General features: G+C 42.7%; 1 protein-coding gene and 1 pseudogene across 2 annotated transcripts in view; one reads left to right on the top strand and one right to left on the bottom strand.

Annotated features, from left to right (window-relative positions):
- Positions 1 to 13,010: 13,010 nt before the first annotated feature.
- On the bottom strand, positions 13,011 to 25,738 carry sf3a3 (splicing factor 3a, subunit 3). The gene is made up of 17 exons (XM_080858830.1): positions 25,552 to 25,738; positions 25,139 to 25,186; positions 24,932 to 24,984; positions 24,545 to 24,650; positions 24,181 to 24,253; positions 22,865 to 22,956; positions 22,321 to 22,403; positions 21,403 to 21,541; positions 20,769 to 20,837; positions 19,862 to 19,929; positions 18,745 to 18,852; positions 18,224 to 18,293; positions 16,982 to 17,146; positions 15,941 to 16,051; positions 14,203 to 14,293; positions 13,863 to 13,918; positions 13,011 to 13,442 (listed from the first exon to the last, which is right to left on the bottom strand). Exons 1-17 carry the CDS (start codon positions 25,645 to 25,647, stop codon positions 13,365 to 13,367), a joined length of 1,506 nt encoding a protein of 501 aa, XP_080714956.1. The 5' UTR covers positions 25,648 to 25,738; the 3' UTR covers positions 13,011 to 13,364.
- A 1,297-nt stretch (positions 25,739 to 27,035) lies between these two features.
- Positions 27,036 to 27,841, top strand: part of LOC308381913 (ubiquitin-conjugating enzyme E2 E2-like) — a 67,979-nt pseudogene continuing 67,173 nt past the window's right edge. Inside the window, exon 1 of the transcript XR_013969095.1 lies at positions 27,036 to 27,174. The product of XR_013969095.1 is annotated as a ubiquitin-conjugating enzyme E2 E2-like (transcript). The remainder of the gene's footprint in view (positions 27,175 to 27,841) is intronic.

The following is a 27,841-nucleotide window of genomic DNA, read 5'->3' as shown; positions in this document are numbered from 1 at the left end:
AACCAGAACATGGTCCGACAGCAGTGACTCCTCTTTCAGACACTGGAATTCAAGCCAACCTGATAACTTCAATCATGCTCAACACTGCACTGCAATGTCATTTAGTGACTCGGGCCAGTGGACGGATGAGGATTGTGCCACTTCCCTCTCTTTCTTCTGCTACAGAGGTAACTTATATTACATGTTTTTGCTTCATGTTTTAATGTCAAGCCACCAAAGTGTGTTTGAAAGTCAATAGCATTTGTAATGACTTGTCCACTTCATGTCATGTCTGTGTGTGTCTGTATATGTGTGTGTGTGTGTGTGTGTGTGTGTGTGTGTGTGTGTGTGTGTATACTGGCTTGGCTTTTATGCAAAAGAAACAGAAAAGTTAATTTTAGCCTCAGATTCACCTTGACATGGTTGCTAACTCCATTTCTCCCTTCTACACACCACTTACATGAGCTCCCTGACTCTCCAAAAGCCTTTGTAACAGGTCTGAGAATGGTGGTTGACACAGAGACTGACTTCACTGAAGCCGAGATTGAAGAGCTGATCTTAAAACCAGTAAGTGAAGGCATTCTTTGAAAAGTGAATACTTTGTCTCAAAGCTGCTATAAGTGACAGCAGTTTTTGCATGCTTTATGCCATAGTGGGCGCAAACACATGTTAAATACAACCAGGTACAGTTTTCAAACTTGCGTAATATAATCATACTATGTCAAAATATCACGTGTTGATGGATGAAAGAGTCCAGGAAACTATTCCCCCATAGGATCTGTTTTTGGGGGAAGAAGCACAGAGAAGGTTTTTTTTATCTAAATTGAATGTTTGCACCTACTCTCCCGTGCTCATACAATTGTTGTCAACAGTTTCGTGAGCAGCTCATTCAGAATGGCCTTCCAAACAGCACCACTCTGATTCTGAGACGCGTTCACCGGATCAACCCCTGAAGAAGCCCAACATCATGATTTTTCCCCACAGCAGATTATACTTGTGGCAATGGGTTGAGAGTTACTCTTAGTTACTCACAAGGAGTACACATTGGTATAATGTCATTAGGGGAGTAAGTGGTAAACATGCCATGCCTCTGGTTTCTAACGTCATTTAGCAACTCCTGCTTATAATGCAGTACACCAACACAGGGCTGTTTTTTTTGTCTCTCACACTGACTGTCTCTCTTACACCCCCCCCACCCCCCACACACACACACACACTGGCTGTCTCTCTTACCCCCCCCCCCCCACACACACACACACACACACACACACACACTGCCTGTCTCTCTTACCCCCCCCCCCCCCACACACACACACACACACACACTGCCTGTCTCTCTTACCCCCCCCCCCCCCACACACACACACACACACACACTGCCTGTCTCTCTACCCTCTGCCTCTCTCTCTGCCTGCCTCTCTACCCCTCTCTCTCTCTCTCTCTGCCTGCCTCTCTATCCCCCTGCCTCTCTCTCTGCCTGCCTCTCTGTCCCCCCCCCCCCTCTCTCTCTATCCCCTCAGCTTCACAGTGTGAGTAGTAATTGTATTTATAGAATACAGTATGGAAGTAAAATCCTTAACTTCACAATGTCAAATATACTAAAATGTTTAGTATACAGTAAGAGAGTACAAGTCTGTGGAACTATTACTATATAGCTAACTTTTTTTTCTGTGTACCCTGTCTGTGTACTGTGTTCTGTGTACATGTAACATGTTACACGTGTTAATGCTTTTGCCGCTGTGATAAGACAATCTGACTTTTATGTCTTCTTTATAAATAAGAAAATAAAATGGCTACAAGGTGATGAGGAAGAAGGAAATGTTGGTGCACATTATTGTGTTATTAATGTGGGCAGGTGTTTGACACTGAAGCACAACATTCCTCTCCATGGTCCACTTCCTTCTGTCAACAACACACACACACACACACACACACACACACACACATCAGGTATATCAGTCAAGCATTCACGTTTCCCAGGTTCTCAGCATTGGTATGAATGGGGTGGCAACTGGCAACATGTTTTCAACCGTGTCAATTTCAGCTCTACCCAAAGAAATCATAAGCATTTTTTGGAAAAACAGCAAGATCTCAGATCGAAGCAGGCAAAAGGGTCTGCAATATGCTTATATAGGCTACAACCACGACATTACATGCCGTGTTTGTAGACAGACAAATGCTAAGGCTAACAGGTTCATTCCAGCTATGTTTATTTGTTATCTACACAGTCGCCGCTACGCAAACATGTCAGGTGGTAAAACTGAATCGTATTTTAAGCAAGGGTTTTCTCACGTTTTCGATGCAGTGGGCAGATTTTAGCGACATAGCTTCTTGGAACAAAGTAGGTGCTACTGTTTACGTTGCTGACATTCAGCTGATGGGGGGGTCGTCCACATTGTTTGATCCACAGCAGGCATTTCTCTCTGGGTCTTGGGTTTCGGGAAGGGATAAAATGTTACCCCTCCCTCCAGCCTTTTTGGATATCGACTGTCAGAATTACACACTCCATAAGCACAACGTTTCATTTTCTCTTCTCGAGCAGACGTCTCTCTCATTGACTTCCATTCATCAAAATGGCTCGCTTGACTGAGGTCCTGATCTTAGTAACCGTTGCTATGCTATGATTGATCAGTTACCGTTTTGGGTCGCGGAAGGGTCCTTATCGCTAAGCCCCGCCCCCCATTGTGACGGCTGCTAAATCGGACACTTTATCAGAGCTGACTAGAGTTTACAATGGCAGCTATCAGTGACAAAACTATATCCCAAGAGGCTCTAGACAACTTTTGGAGACAAACGGACCTGATTTTGCCTAGAAGCCTTCAAAAGGGACTTAATTATGCAATGGAGGGCTATGTATACAATTTAAAACTCGATATGGTGGATAACAAGCTTAAATTTGAGGCGAGAATTTACAGAGCTCAATGCAAGAGGGAGAAGCCTAACTCACGGTCATCGCGATTGCAGATAAATACATCCAATACCAGCATTGTTCATGCACCGCATGGGAAAGATACAATGAATTCACAGTCAGTTAATTTAACTAATCTGGAAGGCACCGAGATGTACACCTACGTTTAGGCCTACTAACTAGCAGGAACCTGCCCCTGACAGGACAGTGTCCAAACCATAGGCTATGGTCCTAACTGTTTAGCTTGTTAATGTAACCTTTTTAATTACCGGCATGCGTGTGTTTCGTTCACGTTGCCATGTTAATCCATTATTAAACCTATCGTTTGTTTAATAAACTGTCCCATAACTGACAAAGTTACGCTAGCGCAGAGTATTGAATCATTAACGTTAGCTAATTTGAACCAGAGATAACTTGCCTAAGCCTAGCATAACATCAGTGGTGAAAGTAAGCAGGTACTGTGAATAATGAGTAGGCCTATGCCCTTTATCATGTAGGCGTAGTTGATTGCTTTAGCAATGGGAAATTCTAACAAGAGTATGGCAGAAAGCTAATGAACGTAGCGTTCACTGTGCGGTCTGTCACACAGCTTAATCCACCGGAGATATTTTGGACCGGTCTTGTTTTCGTTTAGGAAATGAGATACAATATACCCCATTGCCTATCTTCTCACGGTAACTCGTATCAGTGTTGTATCTATCCCATGCACATCGTTTGGCCATTTATGTTGAAACTACATTACCACAATTACACACTTGTTTTTGTCCCGTTGTGGCTTGGGGAAAGGGATGAAATATACCCCATTCTGCAGCCTATCGGGATACCTACTGTCGGTGTTACATGTACCCCAAGCACATCGTTTGACCATGTTTTTTTTTTTTCATAAGCAACATCAATCGATCATTAAATTAATGTAACATGTCTCCTCCCTGTTGTTTTCAATGGAGTTATCGGAGCCGATGTCCGAGTCCAGTTCAGGCTGGAATGTCATTGGTTCATCTGCGTTCTAAGGGCGGCGCTTAGCGACAGGTCAATTGGCAAAGGGGAACCCATTAGACAAGATGATTGTGGTCAGGGACAAACATGACAAAAATGTTGTGCAGACCAGTCTGAGAGAAGTGCTTGATCGCATCTGTTCCTGTGGCTACCTGAACCACCTGTAACTACATTTGAAAAATGTTGTGCCATCATGTGGCTGATAATAATCTCTCAATGACAATGGCACACAATCTCTTGGATCGGTAAGTGTGGGTGTTTGTGTTGCACTTCTAGATACTTGTATATAAGACATGTTGTCCTTCTGCCTCCTCTCATACAACGCAGCTTTCACTCGCAGGCTGTTTCTCTGTTCCCCAGCTCTATTTGGCTTAGAAGCACCAGGAAATAATTGAACTATGCTCCTCGTCTTTCTCTTATGTGGTACGTTTTTGCTGCACTATGTCGAATCACTGAATATTTTTTTAAATGTAGTGTATAAATCTAAATGATTAAAAACATGAATTTAGAATTCTATTTTGAATGTAGAGAATTTGCATCATGATAGTTGATAATTTCTCTTTGGTACAAAATCAGATCACACATTTTCTGCCTTTTGGGAACAGGCTTCTTCACCCTTAGCTCAGCTCTCTCTCACCAATACTACTTTGTGAACGAACCGAAGAGCTGGAGTGAAGCACAGAGTTACTGCAGGACTCATCACACAGACCTGGCCACCCTTTACGACACAGACGATGTGAACGCGCTGACTCAACTTGGCAGCCAGACCGGCTCTGCTTGGATTGGACTTCATGATGATGTGCTGAACAGCTGGAGATGGTCCATTACGAACAGTAGCTTCTATGGTCCGGGAGAGACAACATATAGAAACTGGTACTCAGGAGAACCTAATAACTTTCTAGGAGAGGAGCTGTGTGGTGAAATGTCTAGTGGAACATGGAATGATATACCGTGTGACACTCTCTATCAACACATACTCTTTGTTTGCTATGGTAAGTGCCACAGTTAGCACACTTAAGTAAAATCATGTTAGCTCAGCGCACTTATGTAACATTTTGTGTGATTCCTATTTTATTGTGGCAGCTTTCAATTGAATGACTAAGCCATTATTAATTGTATGTTCATATTACAGGAGTAAACGATAGCTACGTTCTCATAAGGACACAATTGTCATGGAATGATGCCCAGGCCTACTGTAGAGCCAACTATATTGATCTTCCCAGCATAAGGAACGCGGCAGAAAATGTCAAGGTCAATGATGCAGCTAACGGCAATCATGTATTCATCGGTCTGTACAGAACCAGGACATGGTCAGACAGCAGTGACTCCTCTTTCAGACACTGGAAATCAAGCCAACCTGATAACTTCAATTATGCTCAACACTGCACTGCAATGTCATTTAGTGACTCGGGCCAGTGGACGGATGAGGATTGTGCCACTTCCCTTCCTTTCTTCTGCTACAGAGGTAACTCGTATTACATGTTTTTGCTTCATGTTTTATGTTTTAATGTCAAGCCACCAAAGTGCGTTTGAAAGTCAGTAGCATTTGTAATGACTTGTCCACTTCATATCATGTCTGTGTGTGTCTGTACGTGTGTGTGTGTGTGTGTCTGTACGTGTGTGTGTGTGTGTGTGTGTGTGTGTGTGTGTGTGTACTGGCTTGGCTTTTATGCAAAAGAAAAAGAAAAGTTAATTTTAGCCTCTGATTCACCTTAACATGCTTGCTAACTCCATTTCTCCCTACTACATACCACTTACATGAACTCCCAGACTCAACAGCCTTTGTAACTGGTCTGAGAATGGTGTTTAACACAAAGACTGACTTCACTGAAGCTGAGATTGAAGAACTGATCTTAAAACCAGTAAGTGAAGGCATTCTTTGAAAAGTGAATATTTTGTCTCAAAGCTGCTATAAGTGACAGCATAGCATGCCATAGTGGGTGCAACACAAATGTAAAATACAACCAGGTACAGTTTTCAAACTTGCGTAATATAATCATACTATGTCAAAATATCACGTGTTGATGAAAGAGTCCAGGAAACTATTCCCCCATAGGATCTGTTTTTGGGGGAGGAAGCACAGAATATTTTTTTGATCTAAATTGAATGTTTGCACCTACTCTCCCGTGCTCATACAATTGTTGTCAACAGTTTCGTGAGGAGCTCATTCAGAATGGCCTTCCAAACAGCACCACTCTGGGTTTGAGACGCGTTCACCGGATCAACCCATGAAGAAGCCCAACATCATGATTTTTCCCCACAGCAGATTAGACTTGTGGCAATGGGTTGAAAGTTACTCTTGGTTACTCACAAGGAGTGCACATTGGTATAATGTCATTAGGGGAGTAAGTGGTAAACATGCCATGCCTCTGGTTTCTAACGTCATTTAGCAACTCCTGCTTATAATGCAGTACACCAACACAGGGCTGTTTTTTTTGTCTCTCTCACACTGACTGTCTCTCTTACCCCCCCCCCCCCCCCACACACACACACACACACACACACACACACACACACACACACTGCCTGTCTCTCTTACCCCCCCCACACACACACACACACACACACACACACTGCCTGTCTCTCTACCCCCTGCCTCTCTCTCTGCCTGCCTCTCTATCCCCCTGCCTCTCTCTCTGCCTGCCTCTCTATCCCCCCCCCCCTCTCTCTCTCTATCCCCTCAGCTTCACAGTGTGAGTAGTAATTGTATTTATAGAATACAGTATGGAAGTAAAATCCTTAACTTCACAATGTCAAATATACTAAAATGTTTAGTATACAGTAAGAGAGTACAAGTCTGTGGAACTATTACTATATAGCTAACTTTTTTTTCTGTGTACCCTGTCTGTGTACTGTGTTCTGTGTACATGTAACATGTTACACGTGTTAATGCTTTTGCCGCTGTGATAAGACAATCTGACTTTTATGTCTTCTTTATAAATAAGAAAATAAAATGGCTACAAGGTGATGAGGAAGAAGGAAATGTTGGTGCACATTATTGTGTTATTAATGTGGGCAGGTGTTTGACACTGAAGCACAACATTCCTCTCCATGGTCCACTTCCTTCTGTCAACAACACACACACACACACATCAGGTATATCAGTCAAGCATTCACGTTTCCCAGGTTCTCAGCATTGGTATGAATGGGGTGGCAACATGTTTTCAACCGTGTCAATTTCAGCTCTACCCAAAGAAATCATAAGCATTTTTTGGAAAAACAGCAAGATCTCAGATCGAAGCAGGCAAAAGGGTCTGCAATATGCTTATATAGGCTACAACCACGAGTCGACATTACATGCCGTGTTTGTAGACAGACAAATGCTAAGGCTAACAGGTTCATTCCAGCTATGTTTATTTGTTCTATTATCTACACAGTCGCCGCCACGCAAACATGTCAGGTGGTAAAACTGAATCGTATTTTAAGCAAGGGTTTTCTCACGTTTTCGATGCAGTGGGCAGATTTTAGCGACATAGCTTCTTGGAACAAAGTAGGTGCTTCTGTTTACGTTGCTGACATTCAGCTGATGGGGGGGTCGTCCACATTGTTTGATCCACAGCAGGCATTTCTCTCTCTGGGTCTTGGGTTTCGGGAAGGGATAAAATGTTACCCCTCCCTCCAGCCTTTTTGGATATCGACTGTCAGAATTACACACTCCATAAGCACAACGTTTCATTTTCTCTTCTCGAGCAGACGTCTCTCTCATTGACTTCCATTCATCAAAATGGCTCGCTTGACTGAGGTCCTGATCTTAGTAACCGTTGCTATGCTATGATTGATCAGTTACCGTTTTGGGGAGTGGTCGCGGAAGGGTCAATTGGCAAAGGGGAACCCATTAGACAAGATGATTGTGGTCAGGGACAAACATGACAAAAATGTTGTGCAGACCAGTCTGAGAGAAGTGCTTGATCGCATCTGTTCCTGTGGCTACCTGAACCACCTGTAACTACATTTGAAAAATGTTGTGCCATCATGTGGCTGATCCTAATCTCTCAATGGCAATGGCACACAATCTCTTGGATCGGTGTGGGTGTTTGTGTTGCACTTCTAGATAGGCTACTTGTATATAAGACATGTTGTCCTTCTGCCTTCTCTCATACAACGCAGCTTTCACTCGCAGGCTGTTTCTCTGTTCCCCAGCTCTATTTGGCTTAGAAGCACCAGGAAATAATTGAACTATGCTCCTCGTCTTTCTCTTATGTGGTACGTTTTTGCTGCACTATGTCGAATCACTGAATATTTTTTTAAATGTAGTGTATAAATCTAAATGTTTAAAAACATGAATTTAGAATTCTATTTTGAATGTAGAGAATTTGCATCATGACAGTTGATAATTTCTCTTTGGTACAAAATCAGATCACACATTTTCTGCCTTTTGGGAACAGGCTTCTTCACCCTTAGCTCAGCTCTCTCTCACCAATACTACTTTGTGAACGAACCGAAGAGCTGGAGTGAAGCACAGAGTTACTGCAGGACTCATCACACAGACCTGGCCACCCTTTACGACACAGACGATGTGAACGCGCTGACTCAACTTGGCAGCCAGACCGGCTCTGCTTGGATTGGACTTCATGATGATGTGCTGAACAGCTGGAGATGGTCCATTACGAACAGCAGCTTCTATGGTCCGGGAGAGACAACATATAGAAACTGGTACTCAGGAGAACCTAATAACTTTCTAGGAGAGGAGCTGTGTGGTGAAATGTCTAGTGGAACATGGAATGATAGACGATGTGACACTGCCTATCAACACATACTCTTTGTTTGCTATGGTCAGTGTCAAAGTTAGCACACTTAAGTGAAGTCAGTTCAGTTCAGCGCACTTATGTAACATTTTGTGTGATTCCTATTTTATTGTGGCAGCTTTCAATTGAATGACTAAGCCATTATTAATTGTATGTTCATATTACAGGAGTAAACGATAGCTACGTTCTCATAAGGACACAATTGTCATGGAATGATGCCCAGGCCTACTGTAGAGCCAACTATATTGATCTTCCCAGCATAAGGAACGCGGCAGAAAATGTCAAGGTCAATGATGCCGCTAACGGCCACAGAGTATTCATCGGTCTGTACAGAACCAGGACATGGTCTGACAGCAGTGACTCCTCTTTCAGACACTGGAAATCAAGCCAACCTGATAACTTCAATTATGCTCAACACTGCACTGCAACGTCATTTAGTGACTCGGGCCAGTGGACGGATGAGGATTGTGCCACTTCCCTTCCTTTCTTCTGCTACAGAGGTAACTTATATCACATGTTTTTGCTTCATGTTTTAATGTCAAGCCACCTAAGTGCGTTTGAAAGTCAGTAGCATTTGTAATGACTTGTCCACTTCATGTCATGTCTGTGTGTGTCTGTGTACGTGTGTGTGTGTGTCTATACGTGTGTGTGTGTGTGTGTGTGTGTGTGTGTATACTGGCTTGGCTTTTATGCAAAAGAAAAAGAAAAGTTAATTTTAGCCTCTGATTCACCTTAACATGCTTGCTAACTCCATTTCTCCCTACTACATACCACTTACATGAACTCCCAGACTCTCCAACAGCCTTTGTAACAGGTCTGAGAATGGTGGTTGACACAGAGACTGACTTCACTGAAGCTGAGATTGAAGAACTGATCTTAAAGCCAGTAAGTGAAGGCATTCTTTGAAAAGTGAATATTTTGTCTCAAAGCTGCTGAGTGACAGCAGTTCTTGCATGCTTTATGCCATATTGGGTGCAAACACATGTAAAATACAACCAGGTACAGTTTTCAAACTTGCGTAATATAATCATACTATGTCAAAATATCGCGTGTTGATGGATGAAAGAGTCCAGGAAACTATTCCCCCATAGGATCTGTTTTTGGGGCAAGAAGCACAGAGAAGTTTTTTTGATCTAAATTGAATGTTTGCACCTACTCTCCCGTGCTCATACAATTGTTGTCAACAGTTTCGTGAGGAGCTCATTCAGAATGGCCTTCCAAACAGCACCACTCTGGGTTTGAGACGCGTTCACCGGATCAACCCATGAAGAAGTCCAACATCATGATTTTTCCCCACAGCAGATTACTTGTGGCAATGGGTTGAAAGTTACTCTTGGTTACTCACAAGGAGTACACATTGGTATAATGTCATTAGGGGAGTAAGTGGTAAACATGCCATGCCTCTGGTTTCTAACGTCATTTAGCAACTCCTGCTTATAATGCAGTACACCAACACAGGGCTGTTTTTTTTGTCTCTCTCACACCGACTGTCTCTCTTCCCCCCTGGGTACATGTAACATGCTACATGTGTTAATGTTTTTGGTGCTGTGATAAGACGATCTGACTTTTATGTCTTCTTTATAAATAAGAAAATAAAATGGCTACAAGGTGATGAGGAAGAAGGAAATGTTGGTGCACATTATTGTGTTATTAATGTGGGCATGTGTTTGACACTGACGCACAACATTCCTCTCCATGGTCCACTTCCTTCTGACGACAACAACACACACACACACACACACACACACACACACACACACACACTGGTAACACTCGGAGACACTTAATACCACTCTGGTCTGCTGTACTGATAAGATCACTGTATTCACAAAACCACTTGCAAATTACCTGAACTAGTCTATATGTGTCCATTTTGACGAGACAATTTGACAAAATGACTGACTACAATGCATGTCACACCAGAAAATACACCTGTTTTGTTCAATCTCACAGATTCTTAAGCCAAGTCAGCCTTGAAAGTTGGCAACTCTGTAATGATCTGCTGTGCTTTTCTTAATGTGTGTTTGTTCTATGCCTATTGACATATGCTATAAGCTACCTTTGGGTTTGTTAAGACGGCTAAAGCTATTTCAGAAGATTGGTAGTTGGAGAAATTAGACTGTGGTAGTTTGAGTCCAGGGCAGGCTGTGTGTGTGTGTGTGTGTGTGTGTGTGTGTGTGTGTGTGTGTGTGACTGTGTTTGGAATGAGTCCAGGGCAGGCTGTTAGATGAGCGTTGATGAATTTGACGCTTTGGCCTTTGATCAGCACCAACAACAGCAGCCACTGGTGTGCAGGATGGGAGTTGATCAGCACCAACAACAGCAGCCACTGGTGTGCAGAATGGGAGTTGCATGGTGAGTCTCTCCATAGTGCCATACCAATTGTCTGGAGTGGTTGTGTGGTTGTGTGTGTGTGTGTGTGTGTGTGTATGCAGTAAAAGATAAATACAAAATGATCAACATCGGATCAGAACCTGGTGTTCAGATATGCTTCTTGGATTACTAAAATCCTGATAAAAGGAATAAAAGTAATGAAAGTCTTTGGCTCAGTCGGAACCATAGTGCTGGAACTGAGGTCTTGACAGTGCTGTGCTGTGCTGTGTAGAGCTGTGCTGTGCTGAGCTGTGCTGTGTAGAGCTGTGCTGTGCTGTGTAGAGCTGTGCTGTGCTGTGTAGAGCTGTGCTGTGCTGTGCTGTGTAGAGCTGTGCTGTGTAGAGCTGTGTTGAGCTGTGCTGTGTAGAGCTGTGCTGTGTAGAGCTGTGCTGTGTAGAGCTGTGCTGTGCTGTGCTGTGTAGAGCTGTGCTGTGCTTTGTAGAGCTGTGCTGTGCTGTGCTGTGTAGAGCTGTGCTGTGCTTTGTAGAGCTGTGCTGTGCTGTGCTGTGTAGAGCTGTGCTGTGCTGTGCTGTGTAGAGCTGTGCTGTGCTGTGCTGTGTAGAGCTGTGCTGAGCTGTGCATACACACCTGTGGGAGAAGGACCAGACACACGTCACACGGACCACCAGAGAACAGGGTAAAGACACACACACACACACACACACACACACACACACACACAGAGTACTCCTTCAGTGTGTCTGCATACACACCTGTGGGAGAAGGACCAGAGACACACGTCACACAGACCACCAGAGAACAGGGTAAAGACACACACACACACACACACACACACACACACACACACACACACACACACACACAGAGAGTACTCCTTCAGTGTGTCTGCATACACACCTGTGGGAGAAGGACCCGAGACTTGCTTGAATATGGGAGGCAAGGGTGTACTTGTCACAGCCCCTTGTGCGGCACATTGATACATTAAGAAAATGGTCCTTCTTTCTGGCAGGCTGGTGCAGCTTTGCTTTTTGGCCTGGCAGTTTAGTCTGGCATAATTGGGGTTGACTTCAAGTTTCAACATATTTTTTTCGTTCTTTTTAATTTCTTTACGCACCCCTTTGTGATTCTCAGGCAAGTCTTTTCTTTTCTTATCTTATACCTCTTCCTTGCTGTATGTCAGGTGAAACTCGACTCAACTCATGGCCATTTTCAGATATAAAACCTTCATAAACTATCCAGGTTATGTTAGACAGGCTTGAGATCTGTTTCATAAAAGATCCATAAATCTAATCTAAAAAGCTACAACAAGATAAATCTGCAGAAGCGTACTGAGGAGAAATACAACCATCTTCATTTTGAGGGACGGGTCGACACACAGCTGTAAACCAATAAATTAATGATTAGATGAAACTGGGTTACATTTATAGTGAAAGTGAAAGTCCTCTCTATGGCAGAGGTGGTGTAGAAATCCACCTCTGCATTTAACCCATCCAGGGAAGTGACACACACAGTGAAGTGAGGTTACACACTAACCCGCAATAACTTTGGCGGCGCCTGGTGAGCAGTGATCGGGGTTAGGTGCCTTGCTCAAGGGCACTTCAGCCGTGGATGTGGGCATGGGAGAGCAGTGGTCTACCACTTCCCCCGCCCACATCTTTCCTACTGGTCGGGGATCGAACCGGCCACCCTACGGTTTCCGGCCTGAAACCCTAATCAGTAGGCCATGGCTGCCCATAGCTTAATGTCACTCATTACTTAATTTGAAATAAAAAAGCACCAGGGGTGAAAAAGGGTAAAATACATTAAATTACTTAAATAAAAGTAACTAACCACCCTTAAGGAGAGGAGTGGCAAAAAACTGTAAAGGAGATCTGAAGTGTTATACAGTAATGGTTTTCCAAGATTAGTGGGGTATAAATTACGGTCGCATCACTATAGCCATAAATATAAATATAAATAAATAATTTGACTTTATGATCCTAATAAAATATACCACTGTGAGTGATTTAGTAATGAAAATAAATAAATAAATAAACACATCTAGGCAATGAGAGTACAGTCAATTTATTAAATGTAGCAAATCATCATTTATAAACATCCTCATCTTACAGGAGCTACAGAGAAGGAATGGACGAGAATGAGTTATAAACTAGTTATAAAACAACACAAAAATAACTCCTTAAAAACATACTACAAATCACGTGTAGTCAAATCAAAATGGCGTCCGGAGATGATGGAACAGATGCTCTAATGTGAGAGGACTCCAGATGTTTGGTTTAGTTAAGTCTCGTTGCCTCTTCAGAGGACGGCATTGTCCCTGTTGTCTCAGTTTTACTTTGTCTTGTTTTCCCATCACAGAAGAACCCGTCCCTGTGGACTTGTTTCCGCCTCGTCTGACTTCTTCACAGAAGACCCTGTCGCTTCAAATCCTCGTAGGTCTTCTTGTTGACCACATTTCCACTTGAGTCTTCATATTCCTCCTACGAGAGAATTTAACAGTTTACGATCGATACAACAGATTTCACAACATCAGATTAACCAAACACTTAAATGTGTCCACTGTATGTTTTGACACTTCCAAGAAACCACATTTCTGACACACCTTCACAACACAAGTTACACAACTAACACTTTCATCACTATACACATCCATAAGGCAATTAAAGCATTGGTCATGCAACGCAACCCTCTGTAAGAAACACCACTAACGGGGCGCAAGCCGATAAGCCCCCCATTTACGGGCTTCACTGCCCACGGGGACACAGGTTTGATTCCGATCCTCTCCCCACGTCTTCTCCGCCTCGCTTCCTGTCCACAACTCTTCACTGTCCTGTCCAAATAAAGGCATAAAAGCCCAAAATAAATCTTTAAAAAAACAAATCAAAAGAAACAACACCAACCTCTGTGTCCGGCTGCCACCTCTCTGAAGCCTTCTGTGACTTCAGTTTGGACCACACTGTTGGGAACACACAGAAAGAAAGACAATAAAGTCAAACACCACTAAGAATATTAAACAGAATACGTTGGCATACAGAGAAAATGATGGTTTGTGATTGATAATAATAATAATAATTCATTTTATTTTTAACACACTTTTCACTTAAAAGAGTGCCTACATATAAGAAACTAACTATAACAAAAATACAATAATATTATAGTATACAACAAATATGTAATTGATGGCATGTGATGGGACACACACACACACACACACACACACACACACACACACACACTCACGTGAGACGGCGTCTTCAATCTGGGTGACATTGGCGAAGTGGGCCGTGTTTGGGATTCCCAGGCAACGCATGCCGTGAGCGTGGCGCCATTCCTGAAAGAAACAAAACAGACAGGTGAGGGTACGCCTACACAGGTGAGGGTACGCCTAAACAGGTGAGGTCACGCCTAAACAGGTGAGGTCACGCCTAAACAGATGAGGTCACGCCTAAACAGGTGAGGGTACGCCTAAACAGGTGAGGGTACGCCTAAACAGGTGAGGTTACGCCTAAACAGGTGAGAGTACGCCTAAACAGGTGAGGGGACGCCTTAACAGGTGAGGGGACGCCTAAACAGGTGAGGGGACGCCTAAACAGGTGAGGTTACAGGTGTAGGTGATTGTTTGTTTGTTTGTGTTTGTTTTGTTTCTATTGGGAAGCAAGTGCAACAAACTCAGGGTATCTTTCCGTACGCTGGCTTGGCATAAGCAAGGTCTCCACGGTTGTTATGAACTCATTAAGTTGACCCAGGTTTTCACAACTTAGCTCTGAGCACGTTAAAGGGGCAAGGACGAGGGTCGCATGCTTCACTCAAGGAAAAACAAACCATAATCCTTTAAAGATATGAGGAGTTTAAATCTATGATGCAGGCTAAAAGCAACTCAGTGAGGTGAATGTGTAAATTAATACACGTTAATATCTCTCCCCAATCACTGAGGCACAAATCAATCTGACCATAATCACAATTGTGTATTGCATAAAATTATTAAATAAAAAAAAATGTAATTAGATGTATTCTTATGGTGTGTGTCAATAAAAGCAGCCTTAATTACCATGGTGATGTACCCCCGGCACAAAGTTAACCCGTCGTGACATATGGATAAACCTGAACCCCCAAACCCTGCCTTGTCGTACAGGCCACAGGTCGACTGTTTGTATGGCTAACCTCAGGTGCTTTTATTTATGCAACGCTGCACTACCATCCTAAAATTGTATCTTGCAAAGATCTCTCTTCATAGGGGACATAATATCCTCAGCACCTGAGTCGGTGAGCTAGTTAACAAGGCCCGGGATCCCCACCTGTCTTGGACTCTTGCCCTGCCCCCACCTTAAGTTATGTTAACTCACATTTCACTTCTTTACATTGCACACTCACTTTTGCACACCTGCCCTGCATTTTTTTTTGCATTTTACCTCTCACTTTACTTTTTTATATACACTCTTTTTATATATATCTGTTTCCATACTGTGTTCTATCTCTAGCACTTATGTTATGTGTAGTACTTAGTGTGTTTCTATGTTTTATGTTATGTGTAGTACTTATAGTGTGTGTGTATGTTTTTATGTTTACTGTATGCACCCATACACCAGAGCAAATTTCAGGTAGGCGCGTATACCTACTTGACAATAAATCTGTTTCTGATTCTGATTCTAGGTACTAATCTGACAAACATCATCTGCAGCTGCAGTATTCATTGGTCTGCTTTTGATGGCTATTTGTGTTCCCTCTTTGCAGGCATGTTTTTTTCATTAGTTTTAATAAACTTGTCCTTGAAAGGCTTCCGATCCACATATTGAGTGGCTTATTTGAAATGTAGACAAAACACCACATACTCTGAATATAAAAACACAGGTACTATCGCAGTGTTAAGTCATTAGTCTTGGAGGAAATAACCAGTTGTAGGAGCACCAATCTTCCTGCCAAACTTTCTCAATCCTCCTTAGCCATGTTTTTTTTTGTAAACCGCAGATCCAGAACTTACTGCAAAATGTCTCTGGAAAGCCTTGGGTCCACGGTACGTGTAGTTTCCACAGATCTCACAGTTGTAGTTGATGTTCAGCCCGTGGAGCTTGTAGAGCCAGTAGGGTATGGGCTAGAAGAAAAAACAGAAGGGCAGAGACAACCAGTTTAATCAAGATACACAACAGCTGAAACCCTGAATCGCAAACCAACAAATAAATAAATAAATCAGAATCTTCTCAAGGACTATAAATGAGAACTTCTCTCCTCTCTGTTCACATATACAGTTGGGAGAATAAGTATTTGAACCCCTGCCGATTTCGCAGGTTTGCTCACTTGCAATGGAAATGTGTGATCTAGAATTGTAATGGTAGGTGTATTTCAACAGTGAGAAACAGAATATCAACAAAAATATCCAGAAAGCTGCATTTTATAACATTTATGATTTTTTTTTTGCATTTGATGCAGAAAATAAGTTTTTGAACCCCTAGTAAAACATGACTTAGTACTTGGTGGTATAACCCTTGTTGGCAAGCACAGACGTCAGACGTTTCTTGTAGTTGGTCACCAGGTCTACACCCATCTCAGGAGGGATTTTGCACGTCACCACAGCAGTTACACACACTGACGATGGCTTAAGGCCGAAACGCGTCTGTGCAAAATAAACTGGTCTTAATATTAATGAGAAACGTTTGAGAGTGCGGTTTTATTCTACTCATAGTTAACATTCTTTTACTCGCACCCGAAAACGCATTTATATTTTTTTGAAGTAGAGCGTGCCTATCCCTACTAATCCCGCAGCAGTTATCACATGACCATGAGACCTAATCGTGTAGTTCGGTATGTAGCTGATGTCTTGCTGCAATTCTGCTGATCGCTTGTTGTGCGTTGCTTTTGTTTGTCCTGTCTTATTGTTGTTTCTATGTTTATGTTCATGTAATGTATGTTTACTGTCTGATGGTACATCTCAAGGGGTTATTCCAAATAAAGATAATTTCAAACGAGAACTTCTCGCCTCTCTGTTCACCGCAGCAGTTACCACATGACCATGAGGAGGACCTACCTTGCCGTCCCAGCCCAGGGGGAGGTTCTTGGGGTTGTAGATGATCTCGTTGTCCTCGTCTTCACTCTCGCTCTCGCTGGGCTGCTCTTCGTCCTCCTCGTCACGCTCCTCTCCGGTACGGGCCTGTTTCCTCTGAACGTTCTCATGCGTCAGCTGCCTCTGCTCCTGTAGTTCACACACACACACACATGAAGAAAACAACAATCAGCTCCTGTAGTTCACACAGAATCAGAATCACACACATCAATTCTCCTACTCCAGAAACACACACATCTATCTCCTACTCCTGAATCACACACTATCAAAATGTCAGCTCTTTTCCTGTGACATGCAAGCATTAGACCCCCCATCATATTAAACAAAATCATGCTTCATCTGTAGAGTAAACACACCTCTATCTCCTACTCCAGAATCACACACACATCTATCTCCTACTCCTGAATCAAACACCTCTATCTCCTACTCCAGAATCACACACATCAATTCTCTACTCCAGAATCACACACACATCTATCTCCTACTCCAGAATCACACACATCAATTCTCCTACTCCTGAATCACACACATCAATTCTCCTACTCCTGAATCACACACACATCAATTCTCCTACTCCAGAAACACACACATCAATTCTCCTACTCCACAATCACACACATCAATTCTCCTACTCCTGAATCACACACATCTATCTCCTACTCCACAATCACACACAATCAAAATGTCAGCTCTTCTCCTGTGACATGAAAGCATTAGATCCCCCTTTACAGCCCAGTAGAATAAGCTCTATGAATAATTTCTCTCGAATGGAAAACATCTATACAAATCAAACTGACCCTGAAGTATCATAGACATTCAATACGTGAGGTCCTTCCTACGAGAAACATCCATACAATTCTCACAACATTTACTCTACAATAACTACAATTCAACGGATTCAGTTATTGACATTTAACCTTCAATAGTAAACGCTGTACCTGAAGTATGACTCCTAGATTACTGCGGTAAACGCACATTCTAAGCTAGAGTTGAATGCTTGCTGCACTATGTACAGCACTTTGGTCAGTGCAAGCTGCGTTTAAATGTGCTTTAAAAATAAACTTTACTTACTTACTTACTTACTTGCCTACAGTTTATATATCATGAAGTCAACTCACCCCCAGAGTTTCCACATAGAGTAAACACACATTCTGAGCTTGAGTTGAATGCTGGCCTACGGTTTATATATTATGAAGAACAACTCACCCCCAAAGTTTCCACGTATTCATAGATCTGAGCCTCGAGGAAGCCGATTTCTTTGTTCCTTTCCGTGTCTCTGTGAAGAATGAAGAACACAAGGTCACAACATGCATCATCATCATCATCATCATCATCATCATCATCGCCTACTACCCCTTCTGGGCTTTAGGCCGCAAACAAGAGTTCTCCATGCATCCCGGTCCTGGGCCAACATCTCAAGCTGTCCCCCAAGTGTAGCCCATTTTCTTGGCGTCTGCCTCTACGCCAGGTGTTTCGTGGCCGACCTCTCTTTCTTTTCCCTTGGGGATTCCACTTGAGGGACTGTCTTGTGGTGTTTGTGGCTGGTTTACGGAGAGTATGGCCAATCCATCTCCAACGTCGTTGGAGGATCTCTCCGTCCGCTGGCTTTTGGCTGGTACGTTCCCACAGTTCTTTCTTGCATCACAACATGCATCATAGGCCCTCTCATCTACTGAAGGTTACCCTGCATTTTCTAAATGGTGAATAGGGAAGTGAGGTGTTCTTACTTTTTGGGTCCTTTGGATTTGGGGTGTTTGGCGAAGAGGGAGGGGTCCAGAGATTCCATGGGTTTGCCCTTGGTGCTGAAGAGCCTCTGGGCTCTCTCCTCCAGGGTCCTACACAACACAGAAGAAGAAGAAGAGTGAGACTGAGACACAACACAGAAGAAGAGTGAGACTGAGACACAATGCAGAAGAAGAGTGAGACTGAGACACAACACAGAAGAAGAGTGAGACTGAGACACAACACAGAAGAAGAAGAAGAAGAAGAAGAGTGAGACTGAGACACAACACAGAAGAAGAAGAGTGAGACTGAGACACAATGCAGAAGAAGAGTGAGACTGAGACACAACACAGAAGAAGAGTGAGACTGAGACACAACACAGAAGAAGAAGAAGAAGAAGAAGAGTGAGACTGAGACACAACACAGAAGAAGAAGAGTGAGACTGAGACACAATGCAGAAGAAGAGTGAGACTGAGACACAACACAGAAGAAGAAGAAGAAGAGTGAGACTGAGACACAACACAGAAGAAGAAGAAGAAGAGTGAGACTGAGACACAACACAGAAGAAGAAGAGTGAGACTGAGACACAACGCAGAAGAAGAGTGAGACGGAGACACTACGCAGAAGAAGAAGAAGAAGAGTGAGACTGAGACACAACACAGAAGAAGAAGAGTGAGACTGAGACACAACACAGAAGAAGAAGAAGAAGAGTGAGACTGAGAGAGACTTTACAGAAAATGTGTTGAAATTGAAGTTCAGTCTTTCCAATTGTTCACTGAACATCACCATAGCCAAACCCAACCCCTACCCTTAACCATAAACTGTAGTTCAAAGAAATTCAACAGATAGTTCACCGTCACACACAAAGCCGAAGCTCCGTCACACACGAAGCACACTCACCCTCCACACACACAGACACACACCTCTATGAATGTGTGCATCACAGCGCTGCCTCAGTGTCTCACACACACACACACACACACACACAAGAAGCACACTCACCCTCCATACTTGAGGCCCAGGGTCACGAGGGCAGACTACACACACACACACACACACACACGCGCACACGAAGCACACACACATACACACACACACACACACACACACACACACACTCACCCTCCACACTTGAGGCCCAGGGCCATGAGGGCAGACTTCAGCCTGTCCAGCCCCAGAGAGGCCAGCTCCTGTGGGGAGACGGAGTCAAACAGTCAGGCACGTGTGTGTGAGTGTGAGTGTGAGTGTGAGTGTGTGTGTGTGTGTGTGTGTGTGTGTCGGAGTCAATCAGTGAGGCACCGCAGGACCAGATGGGTCTCAGGAATAACATACGGCAGATTTCATATCTCACTCAAGTCATGCAGCGTATGGAACGAGTGTCGTCATTTTTAATAACGGGACATTCCAGAGCGACATTCCTACAATATTACGTGGACTGGAGTCTGTAGATATACGGAATGGTACAGTTGGGAATATCTGCACCAATGCAGTCTCTAGATATACGAAATGGTACAGTTGGGAATATCTGCACCAATGCAGTCTCTAGATATACGAAATGGTACAGTTGGGAATATCTGCACCCATGCAGAATCAATTAATTAGATATATTGGGGATGTTGTTACCCCATCAAGTGACAAACACATTAAAAATCCTGTCACCCTCACACAGTATACAATGCCAGCAGATCAGGAACTCTATCTAAACCTTAATGAGTGGACCGGCACTTCATAAGAATTTATTCTTAATTATTTTAGCATTTATGTATCATGTGAAATGATCAACATCCTATCAGAACCTTTTGTGATAGCCTGATTACTAAAATCATGATAAAAGTAATACAAGTCATAAAACCCTTAAAACTGTTTAAAAGAGAAATAGTAAAAATAGTGCAAGTTACAGAGAAATAAATAGTGCCAGATAAAAATAATAAAATGCTTTGGTAAAAAAATAGGTTTTAAGCCTTCGTGTGTGAGTGTGTGTGTGTGAGTGTGTGTTATGTAATGCTTATGAATGCAAACATAACCCTACCTCCCAAGATGAGAAGGCAGACAGGTCCAAATGAGCTCCAGCATGGGTCAATGCACTGCTCGTCTCTTTCTGTTGCACACACACACACACACACACACACACACACACACACACACACACTTTAGTCATGATTCAGTCAACAAGTCAACAAACAATGTTTCCGCCCTTCACTGAAATCTCCCCATAAAATGATTCTCCAGAAAGAGCTGTAGACAACAACCAACAATCATTATGAAAGTTAAATACTATGAGGTACATCAGTTTAAACATCACGTCTCCCTGACGTACTGAAAATAAACCTCACATGGGTTACACCGTGGTTCTTATTATAGTTCTCTCTAGTTTAAGTTCTTTTACTAATAATAAATAATAATTCATTTTATTTTTAACGCACTTTTCATTCACAGGAATCTCAGAGTGCCTACATATTAGAAACTAACTATAATAATACAATAAAAGACAAAATTGTTAACATAAGCATAACAGAAAAGATTTAACACAAGGCCAGAAATGCCTTCCTGAATACAAATGTTTTAAGTCCAGCTTTAAAAGGAGTCCAGCGTCTGCATCTTATACTACTAGGACCTGTAGGACCAGCTATTCTACAGCTGACTGAGGACACGTTCACACTCACCGGCCATCCCGGGAAGGTGCCAGCCTCCCACTTCTTCTCGAACTCGATGAGGATTTTGCCGTAAAGCTCGTTCTGGTCCAGGAGAGGCTTCACCTTGTCTGTGTACTCCTGCAGATACTCCATCAGCATCTCCAAATACCTGACAAGACCAGCAAGTTAAGTGAAAGTGAAAGTGACTCTATGGCAGAGGTGGTGGTCGTCGTCGTTCATTTAATTTCGTCTTTCACAATTCAGACTGGGATGTCTGCATCCTCCAACCACTTAATAGTAACGTGGTCGTAGTAAAGGCAGAGGTGGTGTAGATACACACACTCTGATATCCACCTCTGCATTTGACCCATCCAGGGTAGTGACACACACAGCACCCAGTGAACACACACACAGTGAAGTGAAGTTACACTAACCGGGAGCATTTAGCATTTGGCAAGTTGTTTCAATTCAGGTTCATTCTACTAGCGGTTTACATCTACCACAACAGAAGTTGACCCATTAGTACTTGTGTATGTAAATGAAACAAATCCATAGACATCTAAACATACATTATTTTTTTAAAGCTCTGTGGCTTAATAGTTTGGTAATAATTCTTAATGTCCCTTCTTTCTGGTTTAGTTTGCCTCTGGCTTCCCACAAGAAAAGTACTTTACAACCGGTGCTTGTATACCTTTGTAGTTTTTCTTTTCTGTATGATGTTTTCTTTTAACCAGGAACACTCAACCAACATGTAATTTTGTATTCTGAGTTCTGACCATCCCTTTTCTGCACACTGTACCTTATAAGATATGTACCATGTATGTTTATAAATAAAAAACTTTAAATTACAAAAAAAAAGAAAAGTACTTTACATGTCAATACCCACACATATCATTATAAAGAAAATACATTTACATGCAGCCAGAAATCCAAAAGATTCGTACACACCTTTTGTACTCTGCATTCTTCCGGTCTTTTGGGATGTCGAACAACTGATCAAACGAGGACAGGTAGGAGAGGTAGTCTAGTTTCTGACAGGCAGAAGGGGGAGAAACAAACATCAGCCACCAGTTCCACTTAAAGCAGCACAATGGATCAATAGCTACTCGCTAACAGTATGCTAGCAGCTGAAACTAACGAAATCTCTTGAAAATGTGCTGACTGACATTATGACAAACTAGTTACTCAACGACTGTCCTTACACAGTCAAACATCAAGCAAGTGCAACACAAGACAAAGCAAGACGGCAAAATAAGCTACTCGGCAGAAAGTAAACAAGTCAGGCTGTCGGGCTGCGGCAGGCAAAACTACAGAACGCAGTTATATGCCTATGGACCCTCGTATGGCAATGGCACGTAGGTGATTCTTTACATGTGAAGAAATTGACAATAAAGCTACTTTGATGAATACACAAAGCTGGGTTTAGGAAATTGGCCTACCTCTGCACTCGTCAGGTTGTGTGTTTGTGTGTGTGTTTAGGAAATGGGCCTACCTCTGCACTCTTCAGGTTGATGTACTTCAGGTAGCAATCGTGAAGGTCCAGGTATCGGCCATATCCCTCCTCATCAGTAAACTCCACAAGATCTAGAGAAAATAGACCACAGTCAGTGATGGCCTCCCTCCCTCACACCCTGGGAGAAACACACCTGAAACATGTTGTGTGTGTGTGTAGAGTAGAGTAGTGATACCACAGTACAGGTGTGTGTGTGTGTAGAGTAGAGTAGAGTAGTGATACCACAGTACAGGTGTGTGTGTGTGTAGAGTAGAGTAGAGATACCATAGTACAGGTGTGTGTGTGTGTGTGTGTGTGTGTGTGTGTGTGTGTGTGTGTGTGTAGACTAGAGTGGAGTAGTGATACCACAGTACAGGTGTGTGTGTGTGTGTGTGTGTGTGTGTGTAGACTAGAGTAGAGTAGTGATACCACAGTACAGGTGTGTGTGTGTGTGTGTGTGTGTGTGTGTGTGTAGTGTAGAGTAGAGTAGAGTAGAGTAGAGTAGAGTAGAGTAGAGTAGAGTAGAGTAGAGTAGAGTAGAGTAGAGTAGAGTAGAGTAGAGTAGAGTAGTGATACCAGAGTACAGGTGTGTGTGTGTGTGTAGAGTACACTTCACACCCTGGAAGAAACAGACCTGAAACATGTTGTTGAGGGCATGGGGCTCATGGTTTATAAAGGAGGTGGATACAGGCTTAGCAAAGGGCCACTGAAAAGGTGCTTCTTGCTGCATATCTTGCTTCCTTATTCTTAGCATTCGTTATTCATTAAATCATTTAACAGCCCCAAAACAAACAACTTGTGATGGTGACTTGAAAGGTGCTTGATGTATTTATTTACAGGTTTATTTTCAGGTGATATATATTTTATAAAGCCTTAGTGGGAAAACTGCCTGAGTATCTCCTGTCACTTTTAAAATTAAAATTAAAGTCATAACACACGGTCACAAAGCCTCATCTCCCTTACAAAAACTAATATCTATATAATCCTCCCTGAATAAACAATGATTATGATGAAAAAATATCTGGAGACAGCCCGCTGCTGCACTCATGCTAAACCTCTGGAGATAGTCATCTCTACACATCGCTGCACTGCACACACACACACACACACACACACACACACACACACACACACAAGCACCCCACACCCAACACAGTGTTTGTTATCAGACTCACTCATTCACCTGAGAGAGAAGAGAGATGGTGTGTGTGTGTGTGAGAGAGAGAGAGAGATGGTGTGTGTGTGTGTGTGAGAGAGAGAGAGATGGTGTGTGTGTGTGTGTATGTGTGTGTGATATTTCCGGCGTCTTAACTTACTCTGGGCCTCCTCACTGGGGTTGTCCCTGGCTTTCATCAGCTCATCAAACTCCACGGACATAGGAACACAGATCTGGAAATCACACACAACACGCTTGGATTAGAGACATGCCTGTGTGTGTGTGTGTGTGTGTGTGTGTGTGCGCGCGCAACACGCTTGGATTAGAAACATGCCTGAGTGTGTGTGTGTGAGAGTGAGAGAGTGTGTGTGTGTGTGTGTGTGTGTGTGTGTGTGCGCAACACGCTTGGATTAGAAACATGCCTATGTGTGTGTGTGTGTGTGTGTGTGTGTGTGTGTTGGATTGCAAACATGCACGCTCAACTACAAGCATTAGACACAGATCTGATCTTTCAAAACCCTCACCTCATTGGGGTGCTTGCGGTGGAACTCCTTGATCTGCTTCAGGCGGTTGTAGAACTCAGCAAACTCATTTGGTCCAGAGATGGCATTGAGCTCATCTTTCCTCATACTGGCAAAAACGTTATTATAGACATAATTAACAACCAGTGATGAACAACATTGTTATTAAAGACATAATTACCAACCAGTGATGAACAACTTTGTTATTAAAGACATAACTAACAAACAGTGATGAACAACATTGTTATTAAAGACATAATTAACAACCAATGATGAACAACATTGATCCCCAGAAATTCAAAGTAATTTAGATATCGGGACGTAAGGCCCCCACTACATTCGGTCAAAAGCAGTGACCAAGTCTGACCTGGTGTCCAATATTCAACTCACCCGTCTTTATCTTCATAGGAGTCCCTTAGATTTCCACATACTTCCATGTATCTCTAAAAACAAAAAAAGAAATATCGTCGTAACATCAAGAGGTTATTTCAGCAGACTTGGGGGAAAATGGGGGAAAGAAGAATGTGAGGAAAATCGAGGTGAAGCAGTTGAACTGGGTTGCAAAGACTTATTTCAAACCATGCAGAATATACTTACATCCAACATAGCTCTGGTTCGGTGATCTGAATTTATTTGATCTCGTAGCTGTTGGGGGAAATTAAGTGGGTGAGTTACAACATTATAATTATAACATTCACCTTCATCCACAACAAAGTAACATTTAGCAAAGCAGGCTAGCAACATAAGCTAAAAACATCTCATCAACATGCGTAGTGGGTAACAAGGTAATGTTAATTGCGAACTTAAACATTACTGTAAGCAGCAAAATGACCACTGCAGTGAAGAAAATAATAAAACATAACCAAGGATTGCCAAATCAATTTAGTACACCATCCATAAAGTAATGTAGCTTCGCATTCTGGTGGGTAAAACATATACAGATGAACTGTAAATGTAACGCCACTAAATTTGGAGGCAAACAGCTAACTAAAGTTAGCTGATTAGCATACCGTCGTTTTCTTGTGTAGCATCTCTTTTGTTTTGGAGTCCAACAGCCTCTCAATTTCCTCGTGATATCTACGTTGCTGCTCTAAAATTGTTTCCATGATTACTGTAAAACAGGCCACTAGTAAACACTGATATTTATAACAGATCACCGGCCACCTGCTAAGTGAATTCGCAGTAGCTTACGATGGTCGTGCGTGACCACAGACGGAAGTAGGTCCGTCACACTTTGATTGGTATAGAAACAGCAAGTTGAAAATAAAAGGTTCCCCTTGTGTAAGAGTGAGGCTGATCTAAAAAAATCTTACATTGTAGAGACCAAAATGGACAGTCACAGAATTAATATGATTTATTATTTAAAACATGATGTCTTAATTTTAAGCCAGGGCCATAGATCTGACAAGAATAATCGATAATGTTGAAAATTGATTAGGCTTAGCCTACACAGTTTGTTTTAAGTTAACCCATAGCCAAATTGTGAATAGGCTATACCCATTGGACATTTTTAATGTAAGAGACGGTAATTGGGGTACCACAATAAGGCAACAGAATACATTGTTGGTCCATGTAAAACAGATGTAAAAATGTTAATGTAAATAAATGTAAAATAGTTCCCTATAAGTAGCTTAGGCCTACCATTACTTTTTGACCTAATGGGATATGCTTTTAATAGCCTTACAAGGCCAATACACCAACTAATAAACAGGACTATGGACACCCTCTTGTGGACAATATCCTGTAGTTTAAACAAATAGCCTACAACAAATCACGTTCAAGAGATTTGTGCTGCCCTTTAAAAAAACAGGCCAGCCACCTCGCTCAGACATGAACAATAACAGACAGAACAAAATCCTTTGGATAGCCTACATTTGGAAGTTTAAAATTATATAATTTCCCATTTTGAGTGTAAAATCAGTACCACGACAGTTCCAACGCACTTTACATTAAGTTATCTCAAGCTTATAACTTTCAGAATTGTCATTCTTCACGTGGAGGTCTTAGAAAAGATAAACTCCTCTAAGAGAAAGAAACCATGCTTTATATGGAACATGGAAACTGACTACTATTCTCTTCCTTTTAATTCCTTTTAAAGTTAATATGGACTACACAGCACAAAAACATTTCATCAAGAATTGGACAGCTCTTTGTTAAGCGCTGGCCTTAAAATGAAAGGATCCTAAACATCTGTTCCTGCTGTTGAAATCCGAAGCAGCTGATTGACTGCGTCTGAACTGTTCACATTAGCGTATCATGCTTTGACCATTTTGTCTCATTACAAAGACGATAGCCTGCTTACGTTGGTTTAGCCTGCACCAAGCTGCGACCTACCCGTCTTATTCACACCCATATTCTGAGTCGCAGAAACACACACACACACACACACACGCACACACACACACACACACACACACACACACACACACACACACACTCTATTCGTGCGCGCACACGTGGAGATGGTGCTTTGGAGCGCGCTAGGAGGCGGTCCGGTTGCCTCGGAATTGCTCGGAGATATATCAACGGAAGAGCGCGAGAGACAGCGAGCGAGCGGACCTGCAGTCATAGCTGAACACATTTTTCGGAGTTGATCGCAGAGATTTTATTTAGCTGTCGGCCGCCCTTGACAGGTAAGCTCAGTAGTCTTTCGGGGGTTTTGGATCTTAGCCAACCTAAAGTAAGCTGTTGTAAATGCCCCATGGAAACGAAGGGCTTCTTCGATTGGGTGGTGGTGGGGTGTTCTCTCTTGTCTTTTGTGCCCGATACAGTTTTCGCTCTCTCCTCCTACTACCAGAAACCTCTCGTTTTTTTTTAGACGTAAACGTGGGCTTTGACGGCATCGCGCTAGAAAGATCAGTTGGTTAGAAGACCTTTTCTGGCGATAAGAGGATAGCTGCCTCGGCGGCGAAAACAATCTCCGAATGTCAGGCGAGTTCTTCCGACGAATACAGTTAAGGCCTCCTCAATTATCTCAGCCACAATTCGCGGGGCTCCTCCGCTCCGTTCCCTGACCTTCCATGGCAGCGAGTATTTTGACAGTTCCGCGTGACAAGTGAGATGAAATATTTACACAGCAGAGCAGAGAGCACCGAGCTATTCCGCTCACACCGAGGGATTTTCCCTCGCTCCCCCTTTCTTTCCAAATTACATGATAAATAGGATTACCTAATCAATTTGGCACAGGAACTCGATAACCTGCATAATATCTCTTTATAACAAGACGGCCCATTTCATGATTTCGTTCTCTAAGCACATTAAACAGTAGGCCTATCTGAATGAGTTTTCTCTGTGTGACTA

This window comes from Sprattus sprattus, assembly GCF_963457725.1.
Source record: "Sprattus sprattus genome assembly, chromosome: 20".
Classification (NCBI taxonomy): Eukaryota; Metazoa; Chordata; class Actinopteri; order Clupeiformes; family Clupeidae; genus Sprattus; species Sprattus sprattus.
The sequence above is the reverse complement of the archived record's forward strand: the minus strand, read 5'-3'. Positions and strand labels throughout refer to the sequence as shown.

Bases quoted from the DNA above. Each gene is read 5' to 3' on its own strand.
- sf3a3 (XM_080858830.1), bottom strand. From the start codon at position 25,647: ATGGAAACAATTTTAGAGCAGCAACGTAGATATCACGAGGAAATTGAG. The intron at 25,187-25,551 runs GTATGCTAATCA...TTCCCCCAACAG, and splicing joins TGCTACACAAGAAAACGACG to CTACGAGATCAAATAAATTC. The intron at 22,404-22,864 runs GTAGGCCCATTT...TCTGCCTGTCAG, and splicing joins TCAACCTGAAGAGTGCAGAG to AAACTAGACTACCTCTCCTA.